This window comes from Strigops habroptila, chromosome 5 (assembly GCF_004027225.2).
Source record: "Strigops habroptila isolate Jane chromosome 5, bStrHab1.2.pri, whole genome shotgun sequence".
NCBI classification, from domain to species: Eukaryota; Metazoa; Chordata; class Aves; order Psittaciformes; family Psittacidae; genus Strigops; species Strigops habroptila.
The window spans coordinates 17,930,013-17,942,790 of NC_044281.2; the positions used below are offsets into that span (position 1 = coordinate 17,930,013).

Here is a 12,778-nt window from a genome sequence, read left to right on the forward strand (position 1 = left end):
AGAAAAAGTCTGGCTTGTGCCAAAGTGTCTCTCTCCTCTAGATTGCTGATGCTTGTACAAACATTGTAAAAATGCCAGTGATCTCGCTAAAGTAACATTACTTCTAATAATTAGGTTATCATCACGGACTTCTACCGTGTCACAAACAAGACACCTCTTCCAGAGTCACGGAGAAGAAAGTAAATTTATTTACAAGATTTCCCCTTCCACATGCTCCTCCTTCACCCCACTGGAAACCAAGTCAGCAAACCCCATCTTTCTGCAATATGAAAATAAGTCAGGGCAGTGTGCATCAGTAACACTGTGTTTGTGGTCAGGGTTCCTCTCAAACCCCCTTCTTCCTCAGATCTGGGGAAGGGCTACCTAAAAACAGCCTTTTCTTTCTTAACAGATTTAATGAAGGACTAATAGTGCAAGTCAGAGCAGACACTGTTTGAAGAACAACCTACAGAGCATGAAGGTGGGAAACTCTTGAGGAAAGCACATTGGGTTACACCAGGAATGGCCCTGCAGAAATAGGGGTGCCTTGCCATTTCACAGATAGAAGCAGGTGGTACAAAATACATGGTGTTTTCAAGAACACACAAAAAACCCTACATGTACAATTTCAGTCCTGGGTACATTGATTACAGAAAATTTTGGAGATACAAACATATATATATTTATGGAATATTATAAAGTGTAATTCACAAGTGGTGTTTAGCCTTAGTTTTTGCATTGTTTGTGTTTTTTACTCCTGGATGGAGCTTGTATGAAACAATTTGTGTGGAAACTTCCAGAGAAAACAATTTTAGGGCTCAAAATGGTTAAAATATGTCTCCAAACAAAGTAGTTTATTCTGTTCTGTTTTGTTTACAGATCTACAACACATATATCCAAATTTGCTTGGGTGAAAGTGAAATTTAACAGAAGTTACACTTCTCAACATAGCACGACATTGTTAAAATTGCACAGAGGGGAAAATAAAACCCTAAGTAGGATTTTGAATTGTTACTGTCCAGCCAAACATAAATACCAGAAGGGAGGGAAGGAGGGAAGGAGGGAAGGAGGGAGAGAGGGAGGGAGAGAAGGAGGGAGGGAGGGAGGGAAGGAAGGAAGGAAAAGAGGAAGGGAGGAAGGGAAGAAAGGAGGAAGGGAGGAAGGGAGGAAGGAAAAGAGAGAGTGAAAGAGCAAAAGAAAGAGAGAAAGAGTGAAAGAAAGAGCGAAAGAAAGAGCAAAAGAGCGAAAGAGCAAAAGAGCGAAAGAAAGAGCGAAAGAGCAAAAGAAAGAAAGAGCAAAAGAGCAAAAGAAAGAGTGAAAGAGCAAAAGAAAGAGCGAAAGAGCAAAAAGAGAGAGCGAAAGAGCGAAAAGAGAGAGCGAAAGAGCGAAAGAGAGAGAGAAAGAGAGGAAGAAAGGAAGAAAGGAAAGGAAGAAAGGAAGAAAGGAAGAAAGGAAGAAAGGAAGAAGAAAGGAAGAAGAAAGGAAGAAAGGAAGAAAGGAAGAAAGGAAGAAAGGAAGAAAGGAAGAAAGTAAGAAAGGAAGACACGAAGAAAGAAAGAAAGAAAGAAAGAAAGAAAGAAAGAAAGAAAGAAAGAAAGAAAGAAAGAAAGAAAGAAAGAAAGAAAGAAAGAAAGAAAGAAAGAAAACTTGTCTGTGTTGACCAGAATTGGAAGAGTTAAAATATATCTCACAATAGGAATGCCAGGTCCTTTCATTAGAGGATGGAGTAGGAGCTGCAGTGTTTGTCAGACTGGGAAGTGGCGCGTCAGACGGGTTGGTGGGGAATACGGAAGTTCGGATTAATCTTTAACTCGACACTTTTAGAAAGAGGTAAGAACAGTCTTTTCGGAGCGACGTGTACCGTCAGGAAGAGGCTTTAATGACAACGTTTACAAAAGAAGTATCTGTAAATCCAGCGAGGGATTCAACACAGCCGTGTAACTAAAGACGAGGAAACACGAGGGTTCAGAGCATCGTTTTGTGGTTTGTTTGGGGGGGGGCGGTCTGGTTTGTTTGGGGTTTTTTAATTAATTTTTACTTATTCTTCCCCGTGTTAGCGGTCCCGTTGGTGGCAGAGGGAGGCGGCGGTGCCCCACAGCTGCGGTCCGGGAGGACGGGACCGTCCTCGCCGGGCGCCACTGCCCGCACCCCGCCTCGGCGGCTCCCCTTCGGCTGCGTCTACCTGATTGTCAATTTTCTTTCAAAGTTTATTTTTATGAAAAACAAGAGGAAAAGCTCGGGCTTCCAAAGATGTCTAAAAAATTGATTTATGGTTAGTATAAAGACAACAGTATAAATAACAAAGGAGGCGGCAGCTGCTGCGCGGATTGCTATGGAGACCCTAATGAAATTAGCACTATCCGAGGGTTTCTAATTTTTTCTGCGTTCTAAGCTTCTAATTTCTTTCCTATTTCAGATAGCCAGAGTGTAATTTAAAACAATAAAAAAAGAAAATAAAATAGCCCACCCAAATAATAATATGTGTGATAGATACCCAGTCAATAAATAAATGTTAACCTCACCGAGGTTTTTGTATGCAGGATTTGATCTGAAACAAGATGGCCAAGTGCCCTGCTTCATAGATCGCCTCCTCCAAGCGGCTGCGGTTCCAGCCAAGGGTGGCTTCGCCCGGCCAAGCCAGCTGCCCCCAAGCCACCCCGGCGCTCGGGGCCGGCCAGAAATAAATATTTTTAAAATAATTCCGATACTATTTTTTTTTTTTTAAGTGTAACGGCTCTTTTGTGTGATGCCACAGTTTGTTTTATTCTATTCATGACTTACGACTTGCTGTCTTAATTAATCCTTACATAAACTACGAACACCAGCCACTGTTACAACTGTTCAAGACTACTCTCTCAACTAGTTCAGACCGAATATACTAAATAGGTGAAATGTCAGTCACCACGGACCTGAATCGCTCTCCCGAAGTATTGGTGAAGAAACTCTACAAATACCCACATAAATACATTAAGACGAGGATAAATAATCAGTGATACAAAAATGTCTCGCTTAAAATAATAAATACATATCGTTTAGTCCGATGCGATCCTTACGTTACGGAAGAATTCATAAATTAACTTCTCTGGAATAAGCTTACGCGCGGGTGAGTTCCCACCGCTCACCCCTGCTCTAAAACACCTCAGCATGACGCGCTGCTAACACTACGGCATCTCTAAGACTTACCTTCAAGTACATCATTACCTGCTTACCAGTCCCTCGGTCTGTAGTATATTGCACTGTCATGCTTAAACACAGCTCTAAGAGAAAGGCTCCTGCTCGCGGACCTACCCGGGGCTGCGGAAGGAAGAAGGGAGCTGCTAGGGGAGACAAATCCACTAACACTGTTGGCACTCGAGAGCAAAGTAACACTGTCCTGTCAGAAAAGTGAGGTAATGGAGAGGGGAGCGGGCCCCGCCGCCCGCCGCCCCGCTACAGATGCGTGAGCTTCGGTGCCTCCTGCATCCGTCCCTGAGAGCTGTGGTGGGAGGAGAGGTCCGTGTAGGTGGGGTGGGGGTCGCAAGGTCCGTGGTGGTGGCCGCCGGGGATCTGGGCGGCGCAGCTGTAGTCCACGCTGGCGGAGGAGGGGTGCTGCAGGTGCCCCAGGTTGAACATGGGGCCCGAGGCCGGCATCGAGTCCACGAAGTTGCCCCCCACGTAGACGGGGCTGCCCTGCAGGCTGGGGTTGGCGAAGCCGCCGCCGCCGCCGCTCTGCATGGGGTGGGGGTCGTACTCCGCGCCCGCATAGCGCTTCTGCTGCGGCAGGCAGCTGCTCAGCGGCGCCGTGTAGGCGGCCAGCCCGTACATACTCTGCTGCGACTTGGCGAAAGAGGTGGGCGAGGGCGCGTCGTAGCTGAGGCTGTTGACGCTGGGGAGCTGGCTGGAGTAACTGACGTGGTTTGGGCCGCTCAGGGTGGGGCTGCGGTCCGGGGACTGTCCGACGGGAGAGTGCATGATGCCTTTGGCTTTCTGGTCCTTTTTGTACTTCATCCGGCGGTTCTGGAACCAGATCTTGATCTGCCGCTCTGTCAAGTTGAGAAGGTTGGCCATCTCCACCCGGCGCGGCCGGCACAGATAGCGGTTGAAGTGAAACTCCTTCTCCAGCTCTACCAGCTGCGCGCTGGTATAGGCTGTGCGCACCCGCTTGGAGGCCGGCCCGGGGGGGCTCTTGTCCTCACAGCTCTCTCCTGCAGGGAAGAGGCACAAGTTGGTCCCCCCCCGCAAGCCTCCCCGGGGTCCCCCGGAGCCCCCCCTCGCTCTGCCGGCACTCGGGGAGGGGGCACAGGGAGTCCGGGGACGGCCTCCCACCCCTCCCTGCCCGGCACGCACGCTCCCCCCGCAGCTGCCTCCCCCAGGGACCCCAGCGGCCCTGTCCAGGCTCTGCCAGGACCCGTCGGGGCCGCGCCTGCCGCCACTGGGCTGGCGGGGGGAGCAGGGCGGGAGCCCCCAGCCTTTCCCGCCTGCAGGGCCCGGCGGGGCTAAGACCCCCGAGAGGGGGATGGGGGCCGTTGTCCCTGGAGGAGTAGGGGACAAGGCGCAGGGACAAGCAGCTCAGCTCAAGAGGCTCTGCCTGGCTCCCCGGGTGGGCAGTGGGCCGGGTCGGGGGTGTCGGGCTACCTGAGGGGGCGCAGGTGCTTTTCTGCTTGGAGTTCTGCCGGGACTCCTTCATCCAGGGGAATATTTGCTTGCTGAGGGTGGCGTTGGACGAGCCCGAGGAGTTAGGGCCTCCCTTGGTTTTTTTCGGAGGGGGCGCGCTGGGAGGGGGGTTGGGCGGGGAGGAGGGCGGCAGCGCCGGGGGCTGCTGCTCGCTGATGCCCGAGGGCTGGCTGCCCCCTGGGCCGCCCCCCGCCGTCCGCATGCAGCTGCCGCTCAGCTCGCTGCCCTTGTGGGCCGGGGCACGGCCGGGAGCCGAGCCCTGGACGGAGCAGGCGGAGCCGGGGTACTCGCCGTCCAGGCCAGCCTGGCCGTAGGGCTGGTGGGCCGCACCGTAGGGGTAGGCGTCGGCCTTGCTGTAGCTGTAGCCCCCGAAGAGCCCCGCGTTGTCATAGTAGGCGGCTTTCTGCATCCTCTGCTCTGCGATCGCTGAGGCCCGCGGCCCCCGCTCAAATAACATTGACCGCCGCCCCGCGCCTCACGTCGTCGGCCCGGGCCACTCGTAGCCACCTGGGAAGGGGGACAGCGGGGACACAAAAGAGACCTTCAGTGGGAGACGCCAGCTGGGAGCCGCCGGGCTGTCCCTGGCACGCCCCGCACCGCAGCACCCCCAGCCTCGGCAGAGCCGGTGGGCCTAGGAGACGGCGGGGCGGGAGCAGGGGCAGAGGGGAAGGAGTGGGTGACATGAAGGAAGGAACAAGGGACACCAGATTAGGAGCAGGGGACATCCAGCAAGGAGCAGGAGACACTAGAGAAGGACCAAGGGACACCAAAGAAGGAGCAGGGCACATCAAGGAAAGAGCAGGAGACACCAGAGAGAGGAGCAGGGGACACCAGAGAAGGACTAGGGGACCCCAGAGAAGGGCCAGAGTTACGAGGGAGGGATCAGGAGACATCAGGAAAGGAGCAGGGTCACCAGGCAGGAGCCAGGCCAAATTGGAGCACACCAGGGAGAAGAGCAGGGCACACGAGGGAAGGACCAGGGAACAGCAGGGAAGGAGCCACCAAGAGCGGTGGTGCTGAGGGGAACGGAAACTCATTGGCGGGACCTCACAGAGGCCACTTTTTGAGGCATTTTGGGGGATGTTTTCTTGCTTTGTTCTGCCTGTGGACCGTTCCCGCAAGAGTTCGGCCGGATCGGTCCCCGCGCTTGCAGGGAAGTGCTCCCACTGAGCAAGGCCTGGGGGGTGTTCCCAGGGCCCCCCCGGCCCATTTCGGCCTAGAGCCCCCCGCACTCCTCGCCTGCCAGGCACGCGTGCGCAGGGCCGCGCAGGGCTGACATGATGGATTGAGCCCGGGCTGCGGCCGGGCAGAGGCAGAAAAATCCTGTCCTCTTTGTAAACCCGCCCTCCTTCTTTCCCCCGGATTCCTCCGGAGTTAAAGTGTAACCGGCGCCATTCACTCCCTTCACTTTGCACTGTAAAGGAAGTCTCAGGTCAGCTCCCCTATTTTAATTCTGTGATGAATTAAATTCCCTCGCCCAACGTTTCTCGTCCCTTCTATTTGTCCCCAATAGAAAGAACCTGAGAGACTTAAGACAATTTTTAGGGGTTTCTCTTTCCAGCTTCCAAACTCATGGCGCTCCCCTCCCCGCCTCCCGGCCCCCCGATCAGGCTGTTTAGGCCGAAAATGCACTGTCCCCTCGGGGCAGATGTTTTGGGATAGGGTGCTGTTCCCTTTCCCCTTGCAACTTCTCTGCGCTTTTTGCAAGATAGAAACTGTTTTGCGATTTCGTCGCGGCTGTTTAATATTCCCTCTTCTTATTTTTCTTGTCAGATAGGGGTTTTCTCCGACATTTTTAGTAGTTCTCTAAATTAGCACGTGCTTCACCTGGGAATGTAAGTCTGTAACTCAACGTATCTTAAGAGTTCGTTGTATTTCTTCAGGGTTTAAGCCTATTAACATACCAAAGAAGAGTAGCTAGACATTTTTGAGCAGTGTCCGATAATTACCATTCTATGCCTGCACTTGAGCAATACTACCAGGGTACTGCTCTTCGTCCCGCAGCCATTGGTACAGCCAAGAACCGCTCATCTGTTCCCTAAAATTCACCGGGATTATTATACGTCTGTGTAATTCAGAATGACCTCAGCGAGCTGCGATCCGCGGCCGCTCTCGGCGGTTTATCCCCTGTCACAAACCGCCGCAGTCCTTTTCTTCCCTGAACAAAAGCTTGGGATGATCTGCGAAGCTGATGGAAATGGGATAAGAGCTATTTTCCTCTCCTGGAAAATTTTAGTTAAAAAAATTGTCTATGGAAATGGGCGGTGGCGATTCAGATGCTTTTTAATATGCTGTGACAATCTTGACGAATCCTGAAAGTATTTTTTGGGCAAAATAACTCTGTCGCTCGTTTTCCACTTCTATCATGTACATTTTCGGGAGCGGTCTGGACTGAGGACTTTTGTTAGCACAACACCGCCTTAAGCGTAGGCTTTTATGTGCCTTGTGAAATATAGTTCCCAAAAGAATACGCAGAATCTTAAGAAAGAATATTGCTGTTAAGCTGTTAAAAGCCTTATTTCTTTTCTGAAATACCAACTGCTTGTGAACTCTGCTTGAACCTAAAAAGGAGGCTATGGGCCATAAATCACATGGACAATGCTCAACTGTTTGGTGGCTCATCTTTAGATCTTAAAAAGAGAGCGAGGGAGAGAAACAGGGGAGAGAGACCTTTCCAGGGTTTGATTTTCCACGAGTGCAAGGCCCGGGGTGATGTTTTTATAGGTAACACCAAAGCAGAGGCTCAACACTTGGTGGTTTGGCCAGAAACAGCCTCCAGGGGGGAAAAAAAAAAAAAAAAAAAAAAAAAAAAAAAAAAAAAAAAGAGGTGACATCCAAATGGTGAGGCCGAGCGGTGGGAGGTGGGCTCGGAGGCTCCGAGGGTAAGAAACCACAACGTATCCATGTCTGTGTTTCAGATTTCCCTGCCTCCTCTCCAGAAAGATTAACCTCGTCTGAACTGTTGGCGTTGCACACGATAATGGGTTTTTTTGTCCATCCCGCCGCTGACTCCAACGCCTTTGGAGGTTACCGACCCTCTCACGGCAATACGTGGGGAGCAGCCGGGAGCCCACGCATCCACCCGGCGCTTTCCTCCCGACACCTCCATATTAAGCAGTTCTCTACTAAAACTTCCACTACACTTAATTCTGCTGAGGATCAATATCTAATATGATACCGAATAAATAAGAGGCGGTGAGCGCGGCCAGCGGAGCGGTTATTAAAGCAGCTGGAGCTCTCAGGGTGCATATCAATGCACCTGTCATTGCGGTTTGTAACAAAATTTATGACTGCTAGTGCCGTGGCAGTAAACGCTCCGGCCAGGAATGAAAAGGAAAACGCTTCCCAAGCCACGGCACTTTCAGAAGTGCAAAGCAGCCGGCGCGTAGGAGGGAGCCCGGCAAAAGAATCCCCTGCTCGGCACGTTTCCCGGCAGCCGGCCCGGGGCAGCCCCGTATATAAGGAACGCGCTGGACCCACCGCCGGACCCGGCCGCCACGCCGGGCCGCGGGCACGGGAGCCGGGCGATGGGGACCCTCTGCCCTGGGCGGGCCGCCGTGGGCAGCCGGGCACCCACCGCTGGGGCTGGACCTGAGAGGGGGGGGTCTGGCGGGGCTGAGGAGCGCGGAAGGGCCCGCGGACAGAGGAGCGGCGGGGGGTGTCCGGCATGAAGCGGTGGCCGCCGTGAGGCCCCTTAAACCAGCTGCGGAGCACCCTCACGGGGAGACGCCGGCTCCCTCCTACCGAGTGCAGGGCAAGGCTGCTCCCCAGCTGGGCGCAGCTCCCTCCGACCACGGGCCGCTTTTAGCGGGGCTTCTTGCGGGCTGGTATTTATTGATATCATCTGGCGTCGAAGGCGACGGCGTGCCCGGCCGAGCAGTGCTCTCTGCTCGGCAGGCCGGCGGCCGGGTCCGGGCTTTGGTCCCTGCGGAGGGTCTGCAGCGCTGGGGGAAGCGGGAGGTGGATGGAAAAGGAAATTAAGAGAACTCACCACACTTATGTTTTTTCTTGATTTTTGACTTTAACTGTGTGGGTAGGATCTTCAGGTTCCTCTGGATAATCCGTGGGCACGGACCTGCAACAGAAGTGAGAACTCTCAGCGGAAACTGCTGTGTTTTGGACTTTCTTCCTTAGGACTTTGTTAATAAATGCACATCTCGTCCGCAGCCCCTCACCGTGTCTCTCCGTCCGCTTCAGATCTATTACCAGACAAAGGGCAGATGTTTCTCTTCATTTATTAATAGTGCTTTGAGAGAGGCGGGGAGCGAACAAACGCGCAAAATACCGCTGCCGCGGGTCGTACCCGGGCAGGGCGGCCTGAGGCAGCCGCTCCGCCGGGCCTCGTGCACCCACCGGGGCCGCGGAGCTGCGCGTGCCTCCCCGAACGCCCAGCCCGGGCCGAGGCGCGGAGGGGTGCGGAGATGCAGTGCACGGAGGAGCGGGAGCGCCATTGCATGGGAGCTGCGAAGTCCTCCCCGTCGGTCACAACCAACGCTCCTGCCGCCCGCAACTCACGGCCCGTGGAGCGCCCTGCGGAAACAGAGCTAGCGCAGGTCTTTCTCCCTTCCTCCCTCCCGGCCCCCTGTTAAGACAGAGAGACAGATAAGCGGAGAAACCCCAGCGCTGAAAATGCCCCGCAAGTATTTGCGGCTCGAAACGAGCAGTTTTCATTTGGCTGTGTAACGTGTCGATTCAGGACTTTAAGAACTTAAGAGTGCCAGAAAATCCCCCACAAAGAAGCCCAGGTCATTATAAAGACGATATCTAGCCACCATAAGCCTTTGAAATGACCTTTGGCTCGTACAGCAATAACTCACCGCTTAATGAACAACCAACGGAAGCGCCTCCAATAGCTCACAACACAACAGACCTTACAACTTTCCACCAAGTCTTCTCTCTCCCTACCCAAACCCAGTAGGATGCAACATTCCCTCTTCTTATCACCTTAATTTATGCTGGCAAACTGGAGTTGGGGAAGTGGAGCTTCATGATTACACATGATGCTCGCTCAGGTTCTTGGCCTGGGCCTGTCCCGGCAACGTCTTATATAATGTATTCACGTGGGTGTACGTCAACTTTAAGTGCTTTATTTTTTTTAAAGAGGGGTCATTAGAAATAGCACTTTACAGGGTATATGAAGGCAGCGTAAGTGGCGTTGCACCTTAGCCCCTGAGCGGAGAGATCATAATATTGTAAACCAAGTCATTGTTAGCCGCTGTTGATTAACACGGTAAGTTTTCATTTTGTGCCTAATTGATTATCGACTTCTCATCCCTTTCTGAAGCAGCTCCTCAGCCTCACAAGCGGTAGCTTTCTTGCTCTAAACATGCTGTACTTGGTCAAATCCCGGTATTTCCACGGCCACAGGAATAGCCCCCAAAGTTTGTTCTGCGGCGAAGGGAGCCCGGGCACGGAGGGGTTGTGCTCTGCTCCCGGCGCCGCTCCCGCAGAGCCCACCTCGGAGAAGTTGCCAGAGCTAAACCCAGGGAAATCTTTAGAATTATTCAGGCGTGGGCCCAATATAGGTATTATTGAAATTTTAGGTGAAGTTATAAGTGAGTGCTTCCATCGAGCCAAATGAAATGCTGCTTGCAGTAATTGGATTCAGCTGACTAACTTGGCAGGCCAGCAGCTTGGAGGCATACAGCTAAGAAAAATGTTCACTGCTTTTAACTTCTGATAGAGCAGAGCAACACGCAACAGAAAGGAAAATAAAAAAAAAAATCACACCAACCACCCCAACTTCCTCCTTTCTTCCCTTCCCCTCGACTCCCTGCCCTGCTTCCCACGGGCTCCTCGGCCCTACGGAGGAGTTGCCCGGGTGGCCGGGATGGCCAAGGTCCGGCTCTGCCCTACAACCGCTCCTGCCCGCCCTCACAAAGCTGGGCTTTAAGCGGGGGATCTCTAACAAACATAACCGAGAGTTCACCCGGGCTGCAGGCAGGCCACAGACCAGTGGTGACAGGCGCTCCTGCGAGAGCCGGGCTAGTTGCAACAGCCCAAGAGGGAGCTGAGCTGCAGATGTGTGCGGGGAGGCTGCGCGGCCACTGCCAGCTCCCCCCTTCCCCGGAGAGGCACCGGCCGGTCCCCCCGGGCACCTTCCCACCGCCGTATTGATCAAACTGCACGAATGAGAGGCAAGAAACTCCTCGGTAGATAAATATCAAGCCGTGCTTCAAGCAGCGTGTGTAACTAGAAAGCGTGAGCATACCGGTAGTATCAACACCAAAACTACTGGGTGGTGAAAACAACAGCCACTGAGGAACACGAATGCACGGCGAGGGGAAAAGATTTGGGAAGGCACTTGGCAGAAATATTTAAGAGACCCTAAGCAGGGGCTACATTACCGATGAGCCTGTTTTAAATCGCCCTTTACAAATCAACACGGCTACCCCCTGCCCGGCTACCCACGGCAACGCGTTAACGCGATGCTCAATCTTACTTTGGCAATGGGAGCATCTAGCAAAGTTGTCTCCCCCTTGTTCCTTTGCTTATTTGCAATTCCCTTCCTGCAACCAGAGAAAATTGGGAAGATGATAGGGTTAAACATCTTCCCCTAGCCTTTGGGAAGGAGTCCACATTTTCTTCAAGGAGCATAAGAAAAAGAAGATACAGCTTAAAACGTTCAAAGAGGTGGAGACCAGTCCATGCATTTGCAGCCGTTATGGGCAGAGATTGCAAACAAATTCCAGACAGTCTCTGAGCAAAGGCGATAATGCAGCCCCTGTGGTTAAAGGTCCCATTTTGTCATGCAGTTGCTTACCTGTGCATCAATTTATCATAAACCTGGGCTCCTCACTTTTCAGGATCTGCGCTTGCAGTTCTTAGAATATATCCTTCACCCTTTGTCTGCAGACAATACTCTCCTAAACCTGATCTTGCGGTCTTACAGACATTTCCATACACCAGAATTCCCGATAGAAAGAAAACAAGCTCAGGCTCAACTACCAATAAAAGAGAGCGAGTGGAAATCGGAATTTGTTGGGCCTAAAAAAAAAAAAAAAAAAAAGGAGAGAGAGAGGAAAAAAAAAAATCAACACACAACCCCTCAGCCATCAGCCTCCTGGAACCACAGGAGGCAATTGGCCGGCTCGTGTTTTGTTTTGGTTTTAAATCGTGCGGCCATTGACGAATTTTGGGGGCGAGCAGGAGAAACCCCTTTATAATCAGAAATATAGGCACTGCCTTAAAATACAGAACAGGGCCCACGTGATCGCGGGAGCAGCTCGCCGGGCCGAGCCTGGCGCGCTCCCCGCCGCCGCCCGCGCCCCCGCGCACCGGGGCCGCCGCGCTGGGCCCCGCGGGACGGGCCGCGCACCGCAACCAGCGCTCCGCGCACTGGCCCGCTCTCCTCCCGCAGAGCTCCGCGGGGCACCACGGCGGCCGCCGGCGGCGGCGCCGGCACTTACGCGCCCCACGGGGCCGGCGGAGCCTGGGGAAAAGGTGAATTCCGCGGGATGATCCCAGGGCGCAGAAATTCCCGGAGGAGAAAGAGGAGGTATTTGGGATCGGCCGCAGACGAGAGCCTGCGCCAGGGGCAGCTCCACAGCAGCGCTGCTCTGGTGGAAAGGCGCTGGGGCCCGCTGGCGTGCACGAATTTTTGCTTTCTCCTTCTCCGTACCGGGAAGATGCGGGTCAGCCGGGGCTACCCTTCTCTGGAGGCTAAACAAGCGTTGGGGAAGAAAAAAACCAAACCAACAACCTCATGACATTTGTGCGTGTGTGTGTCTGCCCTGAGCCTGCCTCCCCTCCCTGTGTGCACGGAGAGACAGAGCAAACCCGATGTATATCCATCATGTGTACCCACAAAGCTCCCCAACTATTCCAGTTCAGCAAAAAAACCCTTTATTAGCTCCTCTGTTTGATTTTTCTAACATATCTGTAGCTATAAATACAGTACACCTAATCTAACATCTGCTATGATTTCATTACCATCCAAAGCATGGGGATGTGACAGTAACGTATTACCTTACCATACTAACCGTAAGTGCATTGTAACATTTATCTAAATTACATTGCTTTTCCTGACTTTGCAAACCAGTTATAAAAAGATTGGAGTCCAGTGATGGAAACATAAGTTCAATGTAAATTATTGTGTACGGCTTCGGATTTATAATCCTATATTTCTTCGAAACGATGCACTTAA

At 52.7% G+C, this 12,778-nt stretch overlaps 1 protein-coding gene across 1 annotated transcript; it reads right to left on the minus strand.

Moving 5' to 3' along the window:
- Window positions 1-165: 165 nt before the first annotated feature.
- Window positions 166-9,629, minus strand: HOXD3 (homeobox D3). Its single transcript, XM_030488697.1, has 4 exons — window positions 8,808-9,629; window positions 8,624-8,707; window positions 4,594-5,139; window positions 166-4,163 (listed from the first exon to the last, which is right to left on the minus strand). Exons 3-4 carry the CDS (start codon window positions 5,087-5,089, stop codon window positions 3,409-3,411), a joined length of 1,251 nt encoding a protein of 416 aa, XP_030344557.1. The 5' UTR covers window positions 5,090-5,139; window positions 8,624-8,707; window positions 8,808-9,629; the 3' UTR covers window positions 166-3,408.
- Between the last annotated feature and the right edge of the window lie 3,149 nt (window positions 9,630-12,778).